Source organism: Sceloporus undulatus, chromosome 5, assembly GCF_019175285.1.
Source record: "Sceloporus undulatus isolate JIND9_A2432 ecotype Alabama chromosome 5, SceUnd_v1.1, whole genome shotgun sequence".
In the NCBI taxonomy this organism is placed as follows: domain Eukaryota; kingdom Metazoa; phylum Chordata; class Lepidosauria; order Squamata; family Phrynosomatidae; genus Sceloporus; species Sceloporus undulatus.
Window position 1 is genome coordinate 35104061 of NC_056526.1, and position 21319 is coordinate 35125379.

General features: G+C 40.0%; 1 protein-coding gene across 2 annotated transcripts; it reads left to right on the plus strand.

Annotated features, from left to right (window-relative positions):
* The first annotated feature begins 83 nt into the window (after positions 1–83).
* On the plus strand, positions 84–18995 carry EIF3L (eukaryotic translation initiation factor 3 subunit L). Of its 2 annotated transcripts, XM_042467603.1 has the most exons (13): positions 84–305; positions 1502–1550; positions 4361–4571; positions 5367–5446; positions 6333–6394; positions 6910–6979; positions 7516–7589; positions 9656–9827; positions 10828–10982; positions 12906–13076; positions 14540–15037; positions 16366–16446; positions 18780–18995. In XM_042467603.1, exons 1-13 carry the CDS (start codon positions 99–101, stop codon positions 18816–18818), a joined length of 1869 nt encoding a protein of 622 aa, XP_042323537.1. In that variant the 5' UTR covers positions 84–98; the 3' UTR covers positions 18819–18995. The 2 variants fall into 2 exon arrangements, with proteins under 2 accessions (XP_042323537.1, XP_042323538.1); XM_042467604.1 differs by lacking the exons at positions 84–305; positions 1502–1550; positions 5367–5446 and having other exon boundaries at positions 4493–4571.
* The last annotated feature ends 2324 nt before the right edge of the window (positions 18996–21319 follow it).

Below are 21319 nucleotides of genomic sequence, written 5' to 3' on the forward strand. Positions count from 1 at the left end.
AGCCGCAGAGATTCTCCTCATGTTTTGGACTTCAACTCCCAGAAGCCCCAGCCATCTTGCCAAATTATCAGGAATTCTGGGAGTTGAAGTCTAAAAAAATGCTTGGCGGACCCAAGTCTGAGACCCATATTAATAACGAAGAGTCTTCTCACCGGCTTCCGGTTTGTACCGGAAGTGACGTCAAGGTGTTCACCGGAAGTCGTTCCTTTTCCTTCAAAGCCCTCGCCTGCCGGTCTGGTGCTCCGGTCGTTCTCCCTCTCGCCTGGAGGCCCGCCATGTCCTACGGGATGGAAGACTACGACGAGGTACCCCTGGCCTCGGCTCTCCTTCGCTCTCCCGCGGGGCTGGGCGGGGGCTGGGGTCACTACCAGGCATGGAGCAGCAGGAGCCACGTGCCCCTGGCCTCTTGATAGGGAGGATGGCGATGCTGCTGCTGCTGCTGCTGCTCTAGGGTTGGGTTGTGGGGCGAAGCAGGAAGGCGAGGGCGAAGGAGGAAATAACAACAGCCACGACGACGACGACAACAACAATAGAATCGCAGAGCTGGAAGAGACCGCAAGGGCCACCCAGTCCAACCCCTTTATTCTGCCATGCAGGAACTCTCTTTCAAAGCATCATCCCCATTGACAGATGGCCATCCAGCCTCTGCTTAAAGACCTCCGAAGAAGGAGACTCCACTACACTCCGAGGAAGGATCCTGGGAATTGTAGTTTATTGTGACACCAGAGCTCTCTGACAGAAGGCTAAATGTCTCACAAAACTATAATCCCCAGAATTCCCTAGCATTGAGCCAAGGCAGTTAAAGTGGGGTCAACCTGGATTATTTCTGCAGTGTGTTTTGAAACCTTGAACTGCCTTGGCTCAGGTCTGTGGCATTCTGGGAATGGTCATTTGTTGTGGCACCAGAGTGAGCTCTGATGCCACAACAAACTACCATCCCCAGGATGCCATAGCCTTGAGACATGGCAGTTCAAGTGGTGTCAAACCTGATTATTTTTGCAGTGCGGATTCAGCCAATGAAGGCTGGAACCTGGATCAAAGTCTCAATCCAAGAGTTTATAACTACTACCCCCCCCCCCTCGGCACAGACAGGGAGGGCATTTGGTCTGAGGAAGTAGACGCAAGATCCAAAACACACTGCAGAAATAGTCTCAAAGGTGCTATAAGATTTCTCTACAATAATAGTAATAATAATAATACTATTTTTCTGCCCATGGATCAAGACAGGGAACAACAATAATTAAGCAATGACATCAGACATAGATTGTTCTAATGTGTGCACATCTTATTTTCCCCTTTAAACTGATGTGTTTTATCAATTAAAAGGACAAATGAGATCTGCATGCAATAAAACAATTCACACCAAAAAAGGATCAGTTACAATTCACAATTTGAAAACGGTTTGAATAACACTGCCAGAAAGCAGCTTGCCTGCCTGCTTTCTAGCCTAAGCCTGTGCTGAGGGCATACACAGTGAACTTCTCTCTTTCTACCTTTCCAGGGCACCTATGATCCTTATACGTATCCGGGGGATTATGATATGCACACCGGTGAGTCCTTTCTTCCATTTTTGATCGCAGTACTATTTAGGCAGTGAGGAAATAGAAAACAGAAAAAGAGTTCTCATACCTGGGATCAAACATAGAGCAGAACAAAGACTTCAAGAAATCAGAAGAAGATTAAGAATGGGGAGGGCAGCTGTGAAAGAATTGGATAAGATCCCAAAGTGTAAAGATATACAGATGAGCATAAAAGTTAGGATCGTTCAAGCCATTGTTTTCTCTTTCACCATGTATGGAATAGCTGAATGGTTAAGGAAGTGGATAGGAAGAAAATCACTTCATTCCAGATGTGGTGCTGGAGAAAAGTGCTGAGGATACCATAGGTGGCCAAAAAGACAGACAAGTGAGTCCTCGAACAGATCAACACTGAACTTTCTGATGGTTAAACTGAGGCTGTTGTACTTCAGCCACATCATGAGACGGGAGGACTCAATGGAAAAAAACAATAATGCTAAGAGAGGTGGAGTGAAGCAGGAAGAGAGAAAGACCACATGTCAGATAGATGGACTCTATAAAAGAGGTCATAGGTATGAATTTACATAAATTAAGCATAATAGTAGAGGTCATGGAGTCTTGGAGCTGTCTTATCCAAGAGGTTGCTATGGGTCGAGATCGATTTGAGGGCAGTTAACAACAGCAACTGTCCAGGGATAGTTTTCCTCAAGGGGCATTCAAGTTTATTCTACGTTAGCCAACAAGGCTTTTCCATACAACCGTAAAACAGTCTGGTCCCATATTAAAACATAATTAAAATGGGATAGTTAAATTAATTATAAAACATATAAAATAGGATACAGATTATGTCTTCTCACTAGACAATTGAAAAGTTTCTCTTTTTATCAAAAGCTAATTTGATGTACTTGGCCATTCGATAGGACACATAGTAATCAAGGGTTAAAGTGTAAGGTTTGTTGGTTGTTGTTAACTGCTCTTGAGTTGACCCTGACTCATATCAATCCTGCGAGTGAGACACCTCCAAGATCCCCTATCTTCCACTGCTTTGTTTAGTTCTTGCGGATTCAGACCCATGACCTCCCTGATTGAGTCTAGCCCTCTGGTGTGTGGCCTTCCTCACTTTTTCCTACCCGCTATCTTTCCTAGCATTATTATCTTTTCTAGTCATGCTTTCTTCTGAAGTGGTCAAAGTATGACAGCCTCAGTTTTGTCATCTTGGCTTCCACAGAGATTTCGGGCCTGATCTGTTCAAGGACCCATTTGTTTCTCTTTTTTGGCTGTCCATGGTACTTCCAGTACTCTTTTCCAACACCGCATCTCAAATTATTTAATTTTCTTCCTGCCTGGTTTCTTCACTGTCCAGCTCTCATATCCATGCATGATGATGGAAAATACAATGGCTTGGACGATTCTAAGTTTAGTGCCCAGTTGTATAGTTTGCTTCCTGTATCCATGGGTGCAAGCACTCATGGCTTGAAAATATATTTTTAAAATATATAAATTCCAAAAAGGAAACCTTGATTTTGCCATTTGATATAAAGCACATAATTTTACTACGCCATTATATTTAATAGGACTCGAGCATCTGTGTATTATGGTATCCACAAGGGAACCAAACCCTAGCAGATTCCAAGGGCACACTTTATATCTTAGTCTTTAGGATCTTTTCTAACTCTTTCATGGCTGCACTTCCTATTCCTAGTCTTCTTCTGATTATAATATAGGGTGGCCAGAGTGAAAACTGGTGAGATCCCCTGTTGTTTTAATGGTTTTGCTAAGACATAATATTTTTTTCCTATACAATGGGACCTTCTTTAAGATCTAGGTTGATTCCGCCTTCCAATCTCATAAGGTATGTGGTCACTAACACCTTGCCCTATTTCCACCCTTTTACCACCATCTGTATGTGTATAAATATGTGTCAGCAACTATAACTATTAAGGAATCAACTGAAATAGTATTTTTAATAAGGTCATTTGTGTTCAGCATTGTGACAGGAAAAATCATCACAAGACAGATCACAGTATCTTTTGGTTTAACTTCCTTACTTTAAACACAACCTCTCTCACTGGAATCTCTCTGAAGCATCAACAAGTCAGCAAGTCTTGTTTTTCCTCTGCTTACATGGCAAGCAGCACCTGCTGAAATGTCCATGGCTGTGCTGTCATTAAAGGTACACGAGCTCTTGTCAGTTTTCAATCTGGCAAGCCTAGTAAAATAGCACTCCAACTCTTTCTTGTGCACTATACAGCAGCTGAAGTGGCTGGATTTAATAAAGGAAGGCTGGTGCCGCTCTCCAGAACTGATATACTGTTTCAGCAGCTCTGGAAACTTCTGTTTACTCTTAAAGAAATGAGCATTGTTTTGTACTGAATTTGGCAACTTTGTAGAAAGTTCTAACCAGTTATTTTGCTTCTCCTTATTTTGCCACCTTTTGTTTGTAGTAAGCAATAGGAAGATACAAAAAACAACTGTTTGGAAACCAGAACTAAGAAATTTTGATTAAATGACTTATGATCAGGGAGCTGGGTTGTATTCTTGTAAAGTGTTACATGTGTCACTAGTATTTCAGCTGTTTTCATGGGGTGCGTATTGAAGCTGAGAACCTCTTACTTTACTAAACTTAATGTCCCCAAATCAAAATAAATAATTTATACCCTTTTTTATTGCTCGTTCTTGGGATTTAATATTTTCCGTAGTAACATGTATGAAAACTTGGGGAGAATTAAATATATAAAATAGATACTGATAGAGAAAAATAGGGCTTCTAAGATTGGGATGCAAACCGTACATGTTTTATGCCTTCACATTTTGTTTTTTAATATCGTGGCTGTATCTCACAGGAGATCCCAAACAGGATTTAGCATATGAACGACAATATGAACAACAAACCTATCAAGTGATTCCTGAGGTGATAAAAAACTTCATCCAATACTTCCATAAAACTGTGTCTGATCTGATTGACCAGAAAGTGTATGAGCTGCAGGCCAGTCGTGTATCAAGTGATGTCATTGACCAGAAGGTATATGAAATCCAGGACATCTATGAAAACAGGTATGGTTTTATTTTTCTCACAGTAGATGTTAGGACTTCCTTATGCTATTCAATTTCTTGTAATGACTCTAGAGAGAAATTGCAAAATGGCTGAGAGATCCATAACTATTTATTTATGAATTAACTTAGGAAGTAGTAGCGGATTTGGTAAGGAAGTGCCTGGTTGGTCTACTGAGTCTAGTTCTCTTTACCATTAAGCAATCAGATCTCTAGCGAACATTCTTTTAAGCCAAGCTATCAGAGTTCCTCATTGGTAGTGTCAGGGACTGAATTAGGGTCTTTCTGGGGGGAAAAAGTTTGTTTTCCTCACTCCATTCTGAAGGGAGCTCTTCTGTTTGTTTGTTTTTTTAAATATATGCATAAAAGTAAATCAGCTGAACTGCTGATTAAATGGAAGACTTCTTCCTTCCAGAAAATGAGTGAACCTTACTTAAGTTGTCTTGATTAAAAAGTAGGAAAAGATAACATGAGATGCAGTAGATAGAGTTAAGAGCCAGTGTGGTGTAGTGGTTTGAGTGTTGGACTGTGATTTTGGAGACCAGAATTTAAATCCCAGCTCGGCCATGAAACCCAGTAGTTGCCCTTGCGCAAGTCACACTCTCTCAGCCTCAGGGGAAGGCAGTGGCAAACCTCCTCTGAACAAATCTTACCAAGAAAACCCCATGATAGGGTTGCGTTAAAGTCACCGTAGGTTGGAATTGACTTGAAGGGACACGACAACAATAAGATAGAATTAATGTCTACTGCCCTTGGGTATATTTTGACCTGTCATGTCAACTTTTATATGTATTGTAGCTGGACCAAACTGACAGAAAGATTCTTTAAAAATACACCATGGCCAGAGGCAGAGGCGATTGCATCACAAGTTGGAAATGGTAAGTATCTTCTGTTTTTCTTCTCTGGCAAGCTGACAAAACACTGCTTGCCTTAAGGAAAGTTTGTGGTGGCCTGTATCTTAGGTGAGCCAAAAATTGCTTGGTTTTAGTATGGAATTGCTGTTGTTTTAATTGGGCTGAAGGAGGTTGCACAGCTAATGAATTTTTGTTTTGAAATGAAAGGTAGTCCAATGAGAGAGATTCCTTTTAGTACATAACTTATCATTATCCATCTAGCACTACCTGAAAATATTTGCCTATTTGTGGTTTGCTATTACACACACACACACACACACACACACACACACACAGTGTTGGCCCTCCCCTCCGTTTTGATGGGATCCTTCCCCCCAAAAAAATGGAGACTCGCCAGTATTCAAGCCCATAGGCTTGAATGGTGTGTGTGCGTGCGAGCATGAACAGGGCATGTGCCGACATCACAGCACTCCTCTGGTACTGTGTTCTACATGACACAGTGCCAAAGGAGCACCGTAAAGCTGTGACCCTTTTTCCGGCTCCTTTTTGCGCCACAGAAAGGTCATAGCGGAGCTGCAGCATGCAGTTGCCACAGCCCCGATCTGGCAAAGATGGAGGTGGCTGCAGCCTGCCCCTTCAGGGGTGGTCTGTACATCCCTTAAAACTCAGATGATGGAGTGAAAACACGGTGAAATTGCCCTCATAGCCCTTAGAGGGTTTAAAGGCCTTTTGGGGGTGTGTGTACAGTTGAATGGGGACAAGTGAGGCCCTCTTAGCTACATTAGAGTTGTGTGTGCCCTCCAGATCTTGCTCACCTCACTATAAAGTATGCCAACCACCTTGGAGAACTCATTGAAAAGATGGCTTGCTGGCAATTAAAATGAAGTAAATTTCTCTTCCTTCCCTGTAGATGCTGTTTTTCTTATTTTATACAAGGAACTGTATTACAGACACATCTATGCAAAAGTTAGCGTGAGTATCTTTAGGTTATCCCTAACAGAAACCAGAGTTGTTTTGCCTGCATTGGAACTTTGGATTTGCCTTCATTAGGGGATACCCATATGTCACATAGCCATTCTTTTGAAACCCATGGGTGAAACAAGCCGCCTCAAAGGGGGGGCTTCAAGCTGCCCCGACAAAGCTGGATTGGGGCCGCAGCAACTGCACACCACAGCTCGAATCCAGCCAGAATCCGACACAAACTGGAGCTGCAAAGAGCTGCTCCTATTTGGGGTGGATTGAAGCTGACCCATCATAGCTTCAGCTGGCTTCCAGCAGGTTTGGTGGTGTGTGGCATCTAAATGCCCCCAAGTTGCCCTGAAGCCGCCTGGCATGTAATCGCCAACACAGTTTAGGGACATGGCACAGGTAAACATCATGCTCCAAGCCGGCTTGAAGCCGTTTAAAGCTGCTGCTATGTTCTGGGCCCCTCGTCAGCTGAACAACTAAGCTTGTTTACCGTAATCACACTTTTTGTTTTATTGCAGGGTGGTCCATCTTTGGAACAGAGATTTGAGTCTTACTACAATTACTGCAGTCTATTCAACTATATTCTCAGTAAGTTCCTAGAATTATTATATGTAATATATATTGATGTGAAAATAACTATGTGTGTCCTAGGAGTGACATTTAATGAATTTAGCTTCCCAGTTCTATCGCCTTGATTTGTTTCTTACTACCATTGGGACATTTTATTGCCTGACAGCTGCTTTGCTTATGTTATCATATAATTTAAAAATCCATCTCTTTTCTCTCTGTACAGAATTATTTTTCTTAATATTCCAATTTGAATTTGTAACTTCTATTATTAAAATCAAGACCTTTTATGGCATCTTGTTTAGCCATATTTTTTCCTAAGTAACTTCAGGGGAAAGATAGGAGATAATGCCAATTAATAATATAATAGTAGTAAGCATTCTAGACATAATAATCTTTGTATGCTGAAGGGTATTTATTCTAAACCCGGCATTAAAATAATGAACTAATAGTATTATTGATTTATCATTAGGTACTGATATAGATTTGGCCCCCGTGCCCGAAGTTTCCCACCTCTGTTCTAACATTATAAATTTCTTGTCAATGTATTCCTTTAGATGCAGATGGCCCAGCTCCTCTGGAACTGCCCAACCAATGGCTCTGGGATATTATTGATGAATTCATATATCAGGTACACTGGGTTATTGCTGAGGTTATACCTATCCAATATCCTCCTTTTAAAAAAATTAAACGTTATTGTTGTGCACTTTCAAGTCATTTCTGACTTATGGCAACCCTAAGGGGAAGAAAGGTTTTTAAAAAATTTATAGCACCATCTTGACATGCATGCTGATAGTATATGTAGAAGGCTTCATAATAGGTTTAGATAGAGATTTGACAACCTGGATTATAACAGAAAAATTTAGGGGGAAAGTATTTTTGAAGGTTTTTTTCTACCAGAAAAAATTGAAAATTGAAAAAGAAGTTGAATTAAAACTGTATTTTGGAGAATTTTATTTCAGAGTGAGGAATAAAATGTTTAAAGGAAGTGAATCTATATTCACTTCCCCAAAAATATTTCTAGAAGCTATACAACAAGAAGATTTTTTTATGTGCAGTATCTGATTTCAATTTCTGGTTTTGGTAGTCTCTCCTCAATTATTTTTTAAGGAGTAAAAGCTTTTTGTTTTACTGACACGATGGAAAACTAAAGGCAACAAAACCATTTTATCTGTTATATTAGCATTGATTCTTTCCTCTTGTTTTGATTTTGTGCCTGCTCCGAATAAAGTGCCAAAACCATAGATGTTACAGTTCAGGACCTTGTAGCTCTATTTGCAACCAATTTTTTAAATCAGAATTCAGTTTGTAGCTATTGTCTGACTGAAAATTTAAACAAATGGACTGTAATTTTAATATATCAGATATGATACATTTATCTTTTATCATAAATGTATTTAGGAATATAAGATATATAATGATGCAAACAAAATTGTATCATTATATATCTTATATTCCTAAAGCAACACAGTGAATTTCGATCTGTAAAGGATGCTAATAACCCTTCTTAAAAAATTTCCAAAATGTCTGATTTTGTCTGGGGGAAAAAGCTTTCTCATGGGTTCAAAATTTCCAGAAATTTTACATCTCTAATTGGGGAACCAATCATCTTGAGCTTAGGACTTTTATCCTTTGCTACCTGGCTTTCAGCATACTTCCCAGACATCTATAAATAGGGCAACAATTCACTTGGACTGAAGTTTCAGTCCAGTGAAGAGAGAGGACACCAGATTGAGGAAGACAAGTTACAATCTTATACACGTTTACCTGAGAGTACGTTTCATTGAGGCATTGGGTTTACTTTTTTGTCAGTTGGTATAGGGTTGCAGTCTAGCTTTTCCTTGATCTAATCTAGATAGAATATCAATGTACTGAACAGAAAAATCTATTATTTTGGAGATGTTTAATATGGATGGACTGAAGATTACTTCCCTGTTGCAAGTAGTTTCTTCAAGTTTTGATTTCTGTTCATCTTAAGCTGTTTTCTTTCCCTGATAAATTTTTATTGCTGCAGTTAGACATATAGGTCCAAAACACACTGCACAAATAATCCCATTTGAGACCACTTTAACTGCCCCTGCTCAGTGCTAGGGAATCCTGAAAATTATAATTTATTATGGCACCAGAGCTGTCTGACAGAGAATTCTAAATGTCTCACAAAACTATGGTTCCCAGAATTATCTAGCATTGAGCTAGGGCAGTTAAAGCAGTTTCAAATGGGAATATTTCTACAGTGTATTTTGGGCCATTGTTAACATAGAAAACTTCGTCAAGTTTTCTAGTACAAATACCTTAACCTTTAAGATGCCCTTTTTGTGATTAACAGTGTGCCCTTTATATCCACGGATTCTTTATCTGAGGGTTTGAGCATCCATAGCTTGAAAATATTCAAAAAGATAGAAAGCAAACCTTGATTTTATGTAAGGGACACCATTTCACTATGCCATTATATATAATGGAACTTGAGCATCCATGGATTTTGGTAACTACCAGAGGTCCTAGAAGCAAACCCAAGCAAATACCAAGGGGCCACTATATAGGGAGATCTTTAGCACGTACATTAATAAATGGCCTTCCCCACCCATTCTTATCCTAATTCGCGTTCATTATTTATGTAAGACTTCAGTATGCAAAATATTCAAGGTACACATATAAATGACCAATTTTCTCTGCCATCTTCCTTTTCTCCTGACACAGTTCCAGTCCTTCAGCCAGTATCGCTGCAAGACAGCCAAGAAGTCAGAGGAAGAAATTAATTTTTTGCGTTCAAACCCCAAGATCTGGAATGTCCATGGTGTTCTCAATGTGTTGCACTCCCTGGTTGACAAATCTAACATCAATCGCCAGCTAGAGGTTTATACTAGTGGAGGTAAGGAGGAAAAGAAGATGGGTCTTTGTAAACGAGAAGTAATCTTATTTCCCCAATTCCTTCTTGACAGTAGACTTCAAGAGATTGCAAGTTCTCCATTAAAAGAGTTGTGTGTTTTTCAACAAATAGCATTAATGGTTGTGGTTTATTGTGGCATCTTTCATAGTTTACGCTTGGCTCAGTTTGTAAGAAACACTGTATTATGATTGTATTAAATGTATGTTCAAGATCAAATATTGTGGGTTAGTTCCATCCAGGTAATAGTATTTCCTAAGTAATATTTCCTAAGAAATAAGTTTTACTGTGTTCAATGAGACATTGGTTCAGAACACACTGCAGAAATAATCCAGTTTGAGACTGCTTTAACTGCCTTGGCCCAATGCTAGGGAATTCTAGGAACTGTAGTTTTGTGAGACATTTAGCCTTCTCTTTCAGAGAGCTCTGGTGCCACAATAAACTACAATTCCCAGGATTCTGTAGCACTGAGCCACAGCAGTTAAAGTGGTCTCAAACTGGATTATTTCTGCAGTATGTTTTGGACCATTATTAAATGACATTAGGACTATAGCCTTAGATTGTTTGTATACTTAAAAATAAGCCTAATTCAAACTATTGTATCTGTGTAAAACATAGAATAAGCTGTGCATGTCTAAAGGAGTACGATCAAGCAGAGTCTTTCATTCTCATAGTACTAATAGATGTTGTAACTGCAAGGTCAAAAGCAGAGGGTAGCAGTTACTTGAAATGTTACGATGTCCTTCACAGTATTCGTTCAGTGCTATAATAAAAATAGCAGTATCTTAAACTCTGAGAAAATTCCTGTTATTATACTTTGAATTCTTGATGTTGCAGTCTAGTTAAACTATTATCCAATAGCTGGTTCTGTATGGGAAGTCTAACTGACATGAATCTGACCAAGATAACACACTGCAATCTTTCCCCCTATTCTCTGGTAGATTGCATTGTGATCCTTTCATTCCTCTCTCTTTCCTCTCACTAGGTGATCCTGAGAGTGTGGCTGGAGAGTATGGCCGCCATTCACTCTACAAGATGTTGGGCTATTTCAGTCTTGTGGGTCTGCTGCGCCTCCATTCACTGTTGGGTGATTATTACCAAGCCATCAAGGTCCTGGAAAACATTGAGCTTAACAAGAAGGTAACAGCTGCTATAGTGTTAACAGAGAACATCTTTATAAGTAAGCTTTCTCTGTTCTGGAGTATTTAAAAAAAAAAAGATTTAGTATTTAGTCCTCGAGTATTTAAAAAGAATTGGGCAGCTGATGAAGTCCTGACATAGTTCTTCCTTCACTATCATGCATGTCATATACCTCCTTTGATCCTGCATTTAAGAGTTCTGCATAGAGGTTCATTGTATGATGAGTGGATACTGTACATGGTCATTTCATACAGTTGTATACATAATTTGAGGTGTAGCTCAGAAATTTGGTTACTTTAGAATTCTAACTATCTGTACTATATAGAGGTATTCATAAATATCCAAAGAGTTTCTTGAAAGGCTCTGCTGTTTTAGGACAGCTTCTGTCTTGTCCCATTGTTTCCTTTCCTATATATAGTTTGTATTCTCAAGAACCTAAGTGCTAGTTCATCCATTGATATCCTCAGTGATGCCATTTTTGTCTCCATTGATGTCATTTAGAGGATCAAAGTCATGTCTTTTCTGGAGAGGTCAGCCTAGAAATATGACATTTCACATGCTACCTTTTAGCTATCCTACTATGTTTTTATCCTCACTGCCATGTTATTCTTTAAAAAAAAAAAACCCACAAACCCATAAACATTGGACATCCCATTTCAAATAAAACGTGAAGATTGTGTCTATACAAGCAAGTTAGCATTGAGACAACCAATTGTGCCTTTACATTATGACTATAGGAGCTTAAAATACACACCATGAAACTAGAGCATGATAATTTGCTATTACTTCCCAGACTAATAGTTTAAGTATGCCAGAGGGGTGAAACAGATGGGCAAAATAAAGCAGTATCCAGCTCCTTTTGAAGGCAGGTTGTTTATATGGTGCATGCCTCCAAAGCAAGGAAAGCAGAACGAAGTTGCACTCTGGAGCTAAAAAACAGAACAAAAAGAAGCCGGGGGACTCCAGCTTAGTTCTGAAAATGTGCATTTTCGTGCATGTGTATAAACAGCCTGGCGCCGATGCAGAACTGCAAAGCAAATAAATGAAAGTGCAACACTTCCAATGGATGTAATTACAATACACACAAACCAGACAGTCCAGTGGGGGGTATGGGGTGAAGGGGATTGTATTGGGAGGGGCCTCCATAATTGGCAAAGCACAATGTATCACTTGCATACCGGTGCACCAATGCCCTGTATGGGCAGAACATTGCACATGTGACTGTGTGGCTGATTGAAGGGGTGGTCATGCAATGAGAAGGAATCTGGGCGGATGCAGGAGGTACTTGGAGGTCACAGTCAGCGTGTTTGAACCACAGTGTGCATGCATGGTGGAGAGGCAATAAAAAAAATTACCAAGTGTCACGGCTTAACACCATGCTGTTCAGACTGCCTGTGGGTGTTCAGCCCATCTTGGCAACAAGCTATGTGGGCAGTGGGCTGTCAAGTCGCTTTTGGAAAAAGCAGGATTGAGCCACTTTTTCCTGCCTATGCTCTGGCCCAGAATAAGCTTGTTAAAATTTAAAGTGTCACAGGTCTTTTTATTACAGAGATAGGGAATGGGCCGCCCTCCAGATATTGTTGGACTTTGTTTTCCATCAGTCTCTAACCAACTCTAGACCTACTGTATTGCTGGGACAGGCTAATATGTCTGCCGTTGGAAGCAGTTAGGATAAAATGGTATATTGTATTGTAATTCTGGTTTGAAAAGATACAGAAGTCCTCTGTCACATTACTTCAAGGTGACCATCAAAAAAGTCCCGATCTTGTGAATCTGCCCTTTCTAATAAAAGGAACTTGGAGCAAGACCCTTCCATAATATATTTTGAGGGGGGGGGGGGAGCTGTTCTCAATAATTGTTTGATTGTTTCATGACCGTGAAAAGAATCTTGCCTTCTTGCAATCTTTCTCCTTCTCTTCCCAGAGTATGTATTCACGAGTGCCAGAATGTCAGGTCACTACCTACTATTATGTGGGTTTTGCATACCTCATGATGCGACGCTACCAAGATGCCATTCGTGTCTTTGCCAATATCCTCCTGTATATTCAGAGAACCAAGAGCATGTTTCAGAGGACAACATACAAATATGAGATGGTAAGAAGCATTAAATTCATTTTCCTCCTATGTAATGCTTGAACACCTCTCTTTGCAAAGCTTTCTGTTTCTAACTACTTTGTTAACACTGCTGGTTTCTTCCTTTGGAACATACTGGTCAGTCCTTTCTGTGTCTACTCAGAAGCAGTGACCTGGACTTGTATTGATGCAAGCCTGTGTAGAAATACACCTGTTTGTTTCTTCCAGATTGTTACATATGAATATATTAAGTAGTACTCAGGTTAATCCTTTTCCAGCTACAGGCTTAACTGACCTTCTAAGCTCCACGTCAAACTCGTCCAAAATGTAACTGATCACATTTTCTAGAAGCAAGTTTCTTCCTGGCCCCATATAGTCTGTCCCAGATATAATAGAATTCAATCTTCGAGCTTCTTTTTTGCTAATTTGACCTTGTGTCTCTTCTCCTCTGATCTACTTTTATGTTCTGCTTTTCACTGTAGTTATATAATTTAAAGGTTGGCTCTAATTCTTATTTCTGAGCTGACCAAACATTTGTCCTGTTTATTAATGTAGTGAGTCTCCTCTTTGGAGCCTGGTGTACTTTGCCACTAAGATATACAGTTGGCACTTGGAGGGGATCCATTCTGGACCCCTTGTGAGTTCCAAAGCTTGCGCATATTCAAGCCCTATAGGCTTGAATGGGGCGTGTGCATGTGGAGTGCATGTCACAGGTGTGCGCCCCATTGGCGTTAATGACAGTCACTCCTCCATTGATTTTCAAGTCTACAGATCTCAAGTTCGCAGACTTGGAGGGGCACCTGTATTAGCAACATGTTACATTGGCAAAAATGCAATGGTATAAAATCCATCATTTTTCCCATAGAGTCCTACTGCTTCTAGTTTTACAAAACTGTCTTCGATCCTATTTTCTTGTAGGGCTGCTTTTAAAGCTCATTTTTCAAAAAACATGGCAAGTTGTGTCTTTGGGGCACTTGGGGTACAGAATTGGTCTTGAAGGAGCAAATGAATTAATACTGAGGACAGGTGAACGATATCAGTACTTCTGTTAAGCATTTAATGTATGTTATGGTAAACTGCATAATAGGGTAGTATTAATATTATCTCCATTTTGCAACTTGTAGTCTCAAGGCTAGCAGCTTGTGTAGCTGCCATAATAATATTATTCCAAGTCTTTGTTGACATTTCCAGTATTACATTAAACCAATAGTCACATCAAGAGTGGCTAGGCCTTGAACCATAGAAATACAGGACTGGTCTTATACTTCTGTCTACATCCATAGAGTGTGGTGGCTCATGTCAGTTTTCATTTTAATTCTGAAAATTCAGGCAGAGTGTCAGACTACCTGTGAACTTGTGGCCGAAGTAAGAATTAAATTAAGATTGGAGTTGCTTGATCTTGCTATGGTGCTGAATTTGTTTTCATGTGCCATCCAAGTATTCGGAATTGCATGTTCCTAATGAGATCACTTGTTGTCTTGCAGATTAACAAGCAAAATGAGCAGATGCATGCTCTTTTGGCCATTGCTCTCACTATGTACCCTATGCGCATAGATGAAAGCATTCACTTGCAGCTCCGAGAGAAGTATGGAGACAAGATGCTACGTATGCAAAAGGGTGACCCCCAGGTATATGAGGAGTTGTTCAGCTATGCTTGTCCCAAGTTCCTCTCACCTGTGGTTCCCAACTATGACAATATGCATCCCAACTACCACAAAGAGCCTTTCCTGCAGCAGCTGAAGGTCTTTGCCGCTGAAGTCCAGCAACAGGCTCAACTGTCCACCATCCGCAGTTTCCTCAAGCTCTACACCACCATGCCTGTTGCCAAGCTTGCTGGCTTCTTGGACCTCACCGAGCAGGAGTTCCGCATCCAATTGTTGGTCTTCAAACACAAGATGAAGAACCTTGTCTGGACAAGTGGCATCTCTGCCCTGGATGGGGAGTTCCAGTCAGCATCTGAGGTGGACTTCTACATTGACAAGGTCTGTCCACTAATATCTTTCAGTTCACTCCTCTCCATTGTTATGAGCAATGTGCAATATTCAGACTTGTCACATTGTATGGCTCACAGAACACCTGACTCTTGGCACCACTGGTATCTTAAAGGAGGAATGCACTCTTCATTTACTGATGCCTTAGAATAGAAATTAACCCTAAAATTGTAAGGATGCTACACATATATGACCGATAGTTTCACAAACCATGAGAGATACATTATCTTAACATATCATCAGCTTCCTAGAATTGCAGAATAGTACAGTTGGTAGGTACCTTGAAGTAATTTAATTAACACCCTACTGATTCACGCAATCCACAGCTGAAAGTTCCCTGACAGATTGTCATTCATTCTGTTAATAAACCTCTAATAAAAGCCCAGTACAGATGGGCCTTTTAGCACGTAAGGAATACGTGCTAGGGTTGCCTTGGGGCATTACTTACAGACGCCCCGTAACCCTAGCACATATTCCGTATGTCCAAATGGCGGCGCCTTGTACAGATGGGTGCTGCCATTTTGACGCGACGGTCGCGGCGCACTTGTCACGTCGTGAGTGCGCCATTGGCCCACTTGGGCGTCGCAAGTGCGCCAGGAAAAGAACATGCTTTTTGCAGGTTCTTTTTGCTGCACAAGGAAGCCGTGCAGTTTGTCCACTGCAGCTTACTTGCGCAGCAAAACAAGGCATGGGCAGACTACCCTTTTTGGGCGGTTTCTACCCCGCCAAAGATTTAAAAGAAGAATTTCTCCACCCTTTGAAGTTATCTATGTGTAACTAAAATTGCATATATAGAACTACAGCACTAAAAAGAAGAAGAACAAAAACAAAGCTACAGGCTTCTCTGAATCTTGCCTGAGAGTTCTGTTCTCTCTTGCTCCCCTAGAAACCTGGTACAGATACAGCTATTTTCATTAACCCCACTTCCCCCAATTATTCACCTGAAAATACATCGTACTTTCAGTGGATAGTGCAAATATACACATGGACCATAAAAATAATCTCTGTCTTCATCTGCTTAACTGCAATTGCACTGCAGATTGGAGACATATCTCTACAAGAGATTGCAATATCTTTCAGAAGTCCTGCCTGCCTCTTTCTTTTTAGAATAAGAGTGAGTTGCTCGAGATAGTTGAATACATGTACAGCATCATGGCTTAAGCAGTGATTATGATGGATAAATTGCACTGTTGTTGTTGCTTTAGTATGAGGAAAGCATTGTGGAAAATCCACCCTAATCCTAGGTTAGAGTGAATTTAATCTGCAGCAGTTCCCTGCTAGTAGGTCTGAGCCCCTCATCTTTGATTCTCTCTTGGCAGGATATGATTCATATTGCAGATACAAAGGTTGCTCGCCGCTATGGGGATTTCTTCATTCGTCAGATCCATAAGTTCGAGGAGGTAAGTTGACAGATGTATAAGTAGGACAGATTTATTCAATATATATGTGTAGATGCATATGGGTGGAGATATACAGATAGATATAGATACAAATATAGAAAATTCATTTCTTATTGATGTTCTTTTTCCAAAATATCTGATGGAATGCAAGTATAAAACTGTTTTTGTCTTCTTCACAGTTTTAGTCCAATTTGGGGGAGGGCACATTTTTCTGTACAGGAATATGTGAAATGTTATGACAAGTGATGTCCCTTTAACATAATTGCCTCAAATTCCAGAAATATATAGCACTGCTGCCATCTTTGTATGAGCAGGAGTTCTCTTATGTCTCCTTGCTAATGTGCTTGCTCCAACTCTCCTGCAGAGGGCACTTTCTAACTATATGTCCACCTGAAGGAATGGAAAAGCTGTGTGTGAAAAATAGCCATAGAATTCTTTTTTATCTAAAAGGTTAATTCTTATTTGAGTTGCATGACAATGAAGCAGAGAGCATGGAATTGTGAGTAGAAGACACTGCAGAGTAGAGGGAGAGAAGAAAAGAAAAGCCTTTTTTAAAATCCTTTAGCTGTCCTCAATTAAAGCTACTTCCCCTGGTTACTTGAACTGTTTCTGTACCAGCTATAAGAACAGACATCACCTAAGGTGGCTTCCAGAAGTTACGTTACGTAACATATTAAAATCCATAGGTAACACATTTAAAATATGTCTTCCTCTCTTTCCTCTGTTTTTGCCCCCTTTTTGCCATTCTGAGAGCCTTTTGAGCTAAAGAATAGAGTTAAAAAAACTTAAATAAAATAAGACTACCATTCTGAGTGCTCAGTGGGCATCATCTGGAGCTGCCTTACAAAATAATTCCGTTAAAAAAATTACTAATCAGCAAAAGTGTTACTGGGCTGATGGTGACTGACAGAGGACAGAGAACTGCATTTCCCTCCAGAGTTTGGAATTATTATATAGCCATAGGGTGTGTGTGTAAATTGGTGTGCTGTATTTTATTTTTTAATCTATTAGTAAATATATTTTAAATTGTTTTGAGTATGGTTTTCTAATACATTAAATTATTTTTTAAATTTTGTAAAATAAGATTTTTAATTTAATCTTATTTTAAACTTCTTGAAGTCATCTAAGATTCCATCCTAGGAGAAAGGTGGAGTTGAAATTCAATAACCAAATAAATAAATAAATACTACTTTGGAGTGCAACTCCCAGATTTCATAGCCAGTTTCTACCCTGGTTGCAGAAGAATGGACTTGCCTGCTGCTATTGTCCACTTGGTTACTATGCTGGTTGTAATGTCATTGGATCAAGTACTCTAGCCTTCCTTTACCCCAGTCAGCTTGGTCACTTTTATACTATTCCTGATTAGCCATGAAGAGAAGATGACTGCTTGAAGACCTGGAATACTGTATGTTTTGTCATTATTAACAATAAGGATGCAGAAAAATTTCATAAGACAGCAGTAATGTTACAGATTTAAGTGCTGGCTATATTAAGGAAGTACTGTACATAAGGAATAGGGAATATGTAGCACTGAGTTAATGATTTAAGGTACAGCGCACCCACGTTATATGCTGGCGTGCCTTACGTGGCTTTTAGCATATGCTGGACGCCATTCTGGAAAAAACGCTGACATGCCCCGGAAGAAATAATGGAGTGTGCACCTGTGGCACGCATGCCATGCTGCAGGTACGAGCCCCATTACTTCCAACAGGACTTGAGCATACTCGGTTTTTCCCTTATGCGGGGGTGGTGGTGGTCCTGAATGGATCCCCTGCCTAAGGCAAGGGCCGACTGTATGATGTGTTGGGATGGGGCAGATAGTCCTACTTACATTTGTGAAAAGCTGCTTAATAGGCAGAAAGCCTCGGAGGAAGAATCCTGAATCCATAGGTGCAGAATTTGTGCAACTTCTTTTATTCTGGCTTTCATTTTTCCTAACTGAGAATGTCAAAAGAATTTGTTTGCTTTATGGGTTTTATTTTGGGACAGAAGATGGCTAAACATCTCTTGAGAATGATAAAACTCTAAAGAATCTTATAACTGCCGATCTTATATGAAATATTCTTTAAATTCTTTGTAACTTGTATGATTATGCAGACTACCACTGAGTGCTGTGATTTGACCTCAGGTCTCTCCACCTAGGTTGAGGGAGTCTGTGGGTCATATTTAATTTCTCCACATAACTGAGCTCAGCATTCTGGCAAGATATGCAAGCACTTGATTAGGGCCTGCATAATTGGGGCTGTGACACAAAAGGGTATGGCTGTATGTGGGTGTTCTCTCCCTGCCCCCTCACTAATTCTCTTGTAATTAGATGCCTGTCTCTCTTCCAGCTGAACCGCACGCTGAAGAAGATGGGCCAAAGACCTTGAAAGTCCTTGAATCAGTCGTCAGGCTGCCTGGCTCTTTGTAAAGGGGGCAAGGGGAAACAGAGAAAGGATGAGCTAAGAATTTTGGAATTTTCTATAGCTTGCTGCAGTCGTTGCTTGGATAGCAGATGCCTGAATTCATACAAAAGACTAAAAAAATAATTAAATGATTGAAATATATCTGTGTCTCTGAATTTATAATTCATTTGTTCCTTCAGGGGAGAAGTGGCCAGCTCTGTTTGATAACTTAGTTTACCCTGTGGGTGCTCTGCTTACACTCTGTGGGAAACATTTGGGAATAACTGACAGCCAGAGCTCAAAAGGGAACTGAAAATACAGCTGTTTACCACGACTTTGAAAGATGACCTATACATAATAGTTTCAGAAATAAAAATGTGGATCTGTGCAATTTGCACTGTTGCTTTACTATTTGTGAAGATCTGACATGTTGTATAGTGTACTGTTAAAGAGAAGCTAAACTCCTGTATGTCTCTTAGACATTCCTATCATGCCATGTGGATTTAACCCAGCTTCATTTGAGTGTATTGTGCAGATCTCAAGCTATATATTGCTAACTATGCATAGGTGGAGTACTGCCACTAAGTCCCTTTTTTGTTAAATGTATATTGAACCCAGTGACTGAAAATTCATACAGTTAGCTCTTTCTATCTGTGGGGGTTCCATTCTGAACACACACACCTGGCATGGGTAGCAAAATCCATGGGGCTTCAAGTCCTGTTGTTCCCATTGGTGGCACAGTGTTCATGTCACCGCATTGGCACGGCTGTGTGTACACAGTGCCATTAGAGTGGAGCAGCACTCAAGGGTTGTTTCATGTTCCTTCTTTATCAAATAAAAGAAACAAAAGGCTACATTCTCTTCCTCACTTCCTTGGTAGTGAATATGGGGAAAGTGGCTTCTGAATAAAGATATGTTGGGTTGCAAAAATTAGCAGCTGTTGTAGTCACAGCATGTGCTATGATAGTTTCTATTGTATGAGTAAGGACGGCAGATGTGGGGAGGCTCATTGTGCTTACTGAAAAAGCATATCTGTAAGCAATGTGTTCAGGCCTGTTCCCTTCCATCTTTTCCCGCTGGGATCTAGAATGTGAAGCTATTAAGGAAAATAATTTCATTCACATACTCAAGATGCTAGCACCTGTTGACAAAACAGTTGTGCCTTGACCTCAGCTCATGCATAAACTGCAAGCCCTGAAGGACTTGCTTGAGAAGTATAAACCCCTCTGTTTAAGGGTTCATGCAAAAGAGTAAATCTTTGTCTCTCACTTATATTTAGTATTTGAGGAATCTGTTTGTACTTTCTCTCAGTTCTTTTTGAATGCATCTGATAGGTAATTGTTTATGCAGGATGCTTGCAGCATACAGCTGAATGTAATTGTAGACATAAAACGTCTAACAGTCTGTAGAAATATTTGTGGGTCACATTGACACTTGAGCATAGGCATTTGTGAGACATTAATCCTGAATGAAGATGTTGCACATTCTGCTAACAGGTGTACATACACAAGTTTTAGGACTGTAAAACCTTGTTAGTGCTAGCATGATTATTCTCAGACATAAAGATTGCCTTGACAGCACCTGTCTATGCCTTCATGATAACAGATAAGAAAGAATATGACTACATTAATTTCTAACATGTATTAAGACAAGACTCAACAGGAATTGAAATGTGATGCTTAGATAGATCTCTGCCTTATGTTAGATTGGTAGGAATTTTCAATTTATAATTGTTTACTAGTGGCAACAATAAAATTAATTTTTCAACCCAGATTAGGCTGCTGACATGAAGAAAGCTTGAGGTAACCAAGAGTGGACAGTTCATTTCTGGTACATTTCATTTCTAAGGTCCAAAATACACTGCAGAAATAATCCAGTTTGAGACTGCTTTAACTGCCCTGGATCAGTGCTATGGAATCCTGGGAATTGTAGTCTGTTGTAGTTCCAGAGCTCTCTCTGACAGAGAAAGCTAAATTTCTCACATAACTACTGTTCCCAGAATTCCCTAGCATTAAGCCAGTGCAGCTCAAGCAGTCTCAGACTGGATTATTTCTGCAGTGTGTTTTGAACTTCAGTGTATCTCCTGCATCTGGTTCTAGTTGGTTGTTCTTGAGGTTCTAATAGGGAAACAAGTACAACTGAGAAGCTTACAGTCCTTGTATTTGGTGACCCTCTGAAAAAAATCCACATGGAAACAAACAATAGTCTTGCTGTTTTGCCATCATATAGAAGGGTGGTTCTGTAGTTTTTTCAGGGTTTGCCTTTGCCTTCCTCTGAGGTTGAAGGCAAAGGCAAAGCCCCTCCGAGCAAATTATGCCATGAAAACCCTGTGATACGCTCACCATAAGTTGAAAACAATTTGAAATCACACAACAACAACAAACCTCACTTTAAAAGCAGAGATGCACTGTTAGTATGGCAGCAAACAATATGTCTCTTTAGGAAATTATGTCTGTCTTAAGTATAAATGGAACTGAAGAATTCTT

Bases quoted from the DNA above. Each gene is read 5' to 3' on its own strand.
- EIF3L (XM_042467603.1), top strand. From the start codon at position 99: ATGCTTGGCGGACCCAAGTCTGAGACCCATATTAATAACGAAGAGTCT. The intron at 4,572-5,366 runs GTATGGTTTTAT...TATGTATTGTAG, and splicing joins CAGGACATCTATGAAAACAG to CTGGACCAAACTGACAGAAA. The intron at 15,038-16,365 runs GTCTGTCCACTA...CTCTCTTGGCAG, and splicing joins TGGACTTCTACATTGACAAG to GATATGATTCATATTGCAGA.